Consider the following 6,000-nt stretch of genomic DNA (forward strand, 5'->3'; position numbering starts at 1 on the left):
TGTTTGATTATTGTTTCCTGCACGTTCCGTAATTAGCGACGCACACTGGAATAAGAATATTGCTAATTCGTATATGTGTTTATATCTTGTTAGTATGTTTCGAACAGGTGATTTGGTCATTTCCAATGTTTATATTCAGTTTTACCATTTGGTCGCAATTGCCGAATTGATCTGCTAAAGCATCACTAGCTGCACTATTGTGTTTTGTTCCGTTACGGCGGAACTGGTCAGAATGCAGGGCAAAGCAAGTTTATTTATATTGCTCATTAAGTCAAAACAGACAGATAATAAGTCAACAAGGAATGCCCAAACAAAATCATTAATAAAGTTTATTTATACTGCACATCTTTACAGGTAAACTTAAATTCTTGTTATAAATGTTATTTATACACTCATGCACACACATTTTATTTACAGAGGAGTATTTATACACATTTCACATTTATAACCAAAGGCGGTCTAAACCCTTTCCTATAAAAAAATTTTCTTTGAACACCATAATAAAAAATAAAAAAAATTCTCCAAATTAAATAAAAATGTCAAACATTTTAGAGTAATCCAGAAAATATATTATATATATATAATATATATACATTATATATATTATATATATATAATATATATATTTTATATAATATATATATATATATATATAATATATAATATTATATATATATATTATATATATATATATATATATATATATATATATATATAATATAATATATATATATATAATATAATATATATATATATATATATATATTATATATATATATATATATTATATTATATATATATATATATATATATAATATATATATATATATATTATATATATAATATATATATATATATATATATATATATATTATATATATATATATATATATATATATATATATATATATATATATATATTTTTTTTATATATATATATATATATATATATATATATATATATATATATATAAAAAAAATATATATATATATATATATATATATATATATATATATTTTTTATATATATATATATATATATATATATATATATATATATATATATATATATATATATATATATATTTTTTATATATATATATATATATATATATATATATATATATATATATATATATATATATATATTATATATAATATATATATATAATATTTCGCAGTTAAAGTAGGCAAAAATTCCTTAAGCTCTTATTGAGGCCTGAAGGCCATACAGCTTATCGGGGGTAATTGTTCAGAATTCATTGTTACACTCCAAACCTAAAGGCCTGCAGACTGGAATGCCATCTTGAGGAAAATTTTGGTATTGCATCTCTTACCTCTTTAAATCATAAGTGCAGACCAACAGAGTAGTAGCTGATGTAAATGTGATTAAACACTATAAACATGTCTTTAAAATTAACAGTTACTATATGCAATGATACACATTGTCTATATTATCATATTATTATAATATTGTTGATATATTTTTTTTGTATTTTATATTATGATATTGTTTATATAGAATGTATATATTTTTGTATTATGTATGGTGGACAGTTGTGCAATTGGATTTCTTACCTTTTTAAATCCTAAGTACAGACCAACAGATAGTACTAGTCACTGCTGTAAATGTCACTGAGTTTAAAATTAAGTCACTACATGAAGCAGTACACCTTGAAGTGAAAGTATATATAGTAGATATATCTTCATTATACATGTTAGTATATATCTACTATATGTAATGTAATTGGTATTATTATATTATTATAAAAGTGTTTACATATCATTTATTTATTTTATATTAAGTATATATCAACTATGTGTAATGCATTTTAAAAATTATTATATTATTATAACAATGTTTACATATATATATTTTTTTACATTTAAAATTATTTATATCATGATTTATGAAGGTGGACTTTTGGTCACCTCAAAATGTGCTCTAGAAACTGCTAAACTCCTCCTCCTGCCCTACGTCTTCTTCACCATCCGGGAGTGCCCCCTTTTGAGCTCCTCGTTGGGCAGCAGCCTCGAGGACTCCTGGACGTCTGGACGTGGCCCAGAGGCGAGACCAAAGACGGCCTTCAACATGGCGGACGGCCACTGGCAATACCGAGTCCTCCCCTTTGGGCTGCACGGAGTGCCCCCGACATTCCAGCGGCTAATGGACATTGTCCTGCGACCCCATCGTGTCTTCGCAGCTGCCTACCTAGATGATGTGGTCATTCACTCCTCCACCTGGTCGGACCACCAGTTCCACCTGGAGGAAGTCCTGAAGGAGCTCCGGAAAGCCGGGCTGACCGCCAACCCCAAAAAGTGTCACTTGGGGCTGACCGAGGCACAGTATCTTGGGTACCATATTGGCCGCGGCTTGCTCAAGCCCCAGGCGAAGAAAATTTAAGCCATAAAGGGTTATCCTCGGCCGACATCAAAAAAACAGGTACGTGTCTTCTTGGGGTTGGCGGGGTACTACCGTAGGTTTGTGCCTAACTTGTCCTCCAGAGCCTCTCCCCTCTCAGACCTCACAAAGAAAGGCCAGCCGGATTGGGTGAAATGGTCTACAGACGCCGAGCGAGCATTCCAGGCCCTAAAAGAAGCCCTCACCAGCAGCCCTGTGCTACGTATCCCAGACTTCGCCCTCCCGTTCACCATGCACAGACTGGGCTGGGCGCGGTCCTCTCACAGACCTTCGACGGGGAGGAGCACCCGGTCCTCTACATTAGCCGAAAGCTATCCCCAGCTGAGAGGAGATATGCGGCCGTGGAGAGAGAGGCCCTAGCCATTAAATGGGCCATCGAGGAACTACAGTACTACCTGGCTGGCCGGCACTTCGTCCTAGTGACTGACCACGTCCCACTCCAGTGGATGTCCAAGGCCAAGGACACCAACACCAGGGTAACCCAGTGGTTCTTGGCCTTGCAAGATTTCTCGTTCCAGAACGATGATTAGTAAAGGAAGGACCATCATCATGACCATCGGATTCATGAGGAGATCAGTCCACTCCCATGTCTCTCGCTTCATGAAGTACGAATGAGGTCCACTGGCTCTCATGTGGAGGGGGTACGGCTGTCGGATTACCTTCGAGACCACCGAGGTCTTGATGTAGTTCACCAAGCGGGCTCTCATTTTCCCTTTAGAGGTGATGTCCACTCGGGCTGGCTTGAGTTTGTAAGATGGAGATATGATTTCAACTACGTACGATCCAGATGGAACATCATGCACAGCGAAACTCTCATTGGTCCTGAGAAATCCGATATACTCGCCTCCCTCTACCAGGACCCGGGCTGAAGAGACCCAGTCCTGCGCTTTCACACCCGAGACAACCACACGGCCCTCGATCTTGAGGCGGTCTCCATTCACCGCACCAGGCCCGGGCTCCGACTCGGTGAAACAGCACGACAGCACAAACGCGGACTGTAAAACAATATACACGTCCAATATTCTTTTAAGATGCTGCATTGCGCCGGTTACATGATGAACGCGTTGTTTGAACGTTCAGTAGATAGCAGTGACCCTGGAATCAGCTGGATTGTTCGGCAGTAAGCGTTCAGTCTAGACTGCTACTTCACTGATAAGTTATAAATAAACTGATAAGTTATGGTTTTGGATGCAGACAGAGACAAAAACTGTGAAAAAAAACTCTGTTATTGAAGATAAATGAATGAACAATAGCTGCTCCTGTGGAAAACACAAGAGAATGTTTACAGTAGTTAAGACACATAATTACCACCCAGGAGTAACCGCTGTTCATGGCTACCTCTCGGTTCACCAGCTCTCCCTCATATGGCCCAATGTGCACAACTACTGGAACCGTTCCCCCCATATTAAACGCTCACACACCTGCATCTGGAATTTCAGACTTCTGAATTTCCAGAAATGGTGGAAGAGTTTGTTTTGTTCGGTCCCAAACCCCGATAAGAACAGGAGTATCGGGGATGAAGATTGGTGGAGCATGATGCTCACTTATTGATGAAGAAAGATCTGCAAATACCCTGCCTTGTGCCCGATGCTGCCTGGGATAGGCTCCAGGTTCCCCGTGACCCTGAAAAGGAGTAAGCGGTAGAAGATGGATGAATGGATGGATGGAGATCTGCAAATCTCAAACCTGAGCATACAACAGAGAAATGATTAAAACACTGTACAAGTAAAATTTAACTGGATGTATGAAACAGACGTATCTTCATATGATGTACATGTTTATTTAATTACTGTGCAAGAACCAGATTTGTGTAAAAAAGTTACATTTTGTTTCTTCACTTTGTCCCCTGTGGTTTTATTATAAAATGATTTAATAAGTAACAAAGCATTGCACGTTTACTGCTTAGGTTTATCTCTTTATGCTAACTGGGGCACTAGATGTCCTTAGCGTCTGTAATTAATTATTTTAAATGTCTGGTTTGTGTGAAACCTGTTGTCGTACAGAGGTAGTCTTTGTCTTCAGCTTCTTCCTCTTTTATAAATTTAATCTGGAATTCTTCATTCGGTTAGTCCACAGAGTCTGATGTTTCTCCACCTGCAGTGTCATAATTTAAATATTCATATAGTTCTTAAGAAATAATCGAGTTCATACAGGATTTCGTGAAGTGTTTTTGTGATTGTTGCAGCCAAAATGCTTGCTGTAGCTTTGTTTCAGAATTTGTGATGCAACTTGCAAAGTTTTTTGTGCTGTTTTTTTTTCGAGGAAAATTAATTAAACTGGCAAAACTGCGATTGCACCTAATTGTTTAACACTTTAATCTTTCAAGTGATGTTTGTCGTTAAATGAGACTTTTTTTTATCTGTACTCATGTTCGATGCACATGAATCGAAGAGGGTTGAATGAGTGTCGTGATGACATCACATGATGTGTATTGGCACAAATCTGTGGTCATTTTCAAAAATTGCAAGCTCCTTCAAATATCGCAAAGTTTGATTGATTTTGCATTAATTTCTGAAATCATGAAACCTTGGCGGAACGATAAAGTAAAGTACAGAACACAAAAATAGGGGGACTGGTCCAGTGAAAAATAAACTATAGTTAGAGTAAGAGATGGATTTATAAAGAGAGTTAAAGATTCTCCCTTCTGTATTACAGTGGTAATATTCATCCTTAGCATCTTCTTTAAGCGATGTCTGGAATCCACTGTTCTCTTCGTTCACAATGATGATGCGTCCCAAAAAGCTTGATGTCCCCTCACCGAAGGTCATACAGGTTTCCCTCTCCACATCCATACAAAGCAAAGAACAAGATCAGTTATTATAATGATTAATACTTATTTCAAGTTTTAAGATAGTAAACTTTATCTTGTGGCTTTCCTTTAACAGCCTTGCAAATTTAGGAGCTAGTGAAGTGGGTGCAGAGATCATTTCTACAATGTACTGTGGATGTTCTGCTGATCATTCCTTCTTTGCTACATATCTGTTGTTACCACTGTACTGCCCAAGCGGCCGGCTCTCAAAAGTATTGGCGCCCTTAGCGGCTGGCTCTCAAAAGTATTGGCGCCCAATCCGAATTTTGCCACGGCAAGCACCACTCACATTTTCTTCAGGAAATGTACCGTTCTAGTTATTATTAGTAGTGTGAAAAGCACTACTATTGCTAATTCTTTATACTTATTATTAGTGGTGCTTGAAAAGCACTACTATTGTTCTCTTGCATACTTATTATTATTATTATTATTATTATTATTATTAGTGGTGCTTATCAGTGGTGCTTATTAGTGGTGCTTATAATTATAATTATTCTTCTTCTCCCACTTTTTTTTTCGGCGCGTAACTAGTCCCGCACCATTTGTCGGAGATCGACGGGTGAGGTGTCAAATTGATCGGCCTATTGAGGAGAGGTGTGCTATGACTTTCGTAAGCGATCGGAATGTCGGCATTCCCGGTACAGAAGCTCAAATTCAGAAAATTTCCCATAGACTTGCATTGAGTTGTGAAAGAATTGGCGCCCTACACGGATTGCTCTAAAAGAATTGCCTCCGTACAAGTCCGGCTCTAAAAAGTATTGGCGCCCCA

General features: G+C 36.9%; 2 protein-coding genes across 2 annotated transcripts in view; one reads left to right on the top strand and one right to left on the bottom strand.

The window, feature by feature from the left end:
- Positions 1-6,000, top strand: part of atg3 (autophagy related 3) — a gene marked incomplete in the record, with an annotated part of 729,311 nt that overhangs the window by 379,138 nt on the left and 344,173 nt on the right.
- On the bottom strand, positions 2,826-3,533 carry LOC108273281 (ER membrane protein complex subunit 7). Its single transcript, XM_047158965.2, has one exon. It carries the CDS (start codon positions 3,460-3,462, stop codon positions 2,839-2,841), a length of 624 nt encoding a protein of 207 aa, XP_047014921.1. The 5' UTR covers positions 3,463-3,533; the 3' UTR covers positions 2,826-2,838.

This window comes from Ictalurus punctatus, chromosome 12 (genome assembly GCF_001660625.3).
Source record: "Ictalurus punctatus breed USDA103 chromosome 12, Coco_2.0, whole genome shotgun sequence".
Taxonomy (NCBI): domain Eukaryota; kingdom Metazoa; phylum Chordata; class Actinopteri; order Siluriformes; family Ictaluridae; genus Ictalurus; species Ictalurus punctatus.

Bases quoted from the DNA above. Each gene is read 5' to 3' on its own strand.
- LOC108273281 (XM_047158965.2), bottom strand. From the start codon at position 3,462: ATGCAGCATCTTAAAAGAATATTGGACGTGTATATTGTTTTACAGTCC.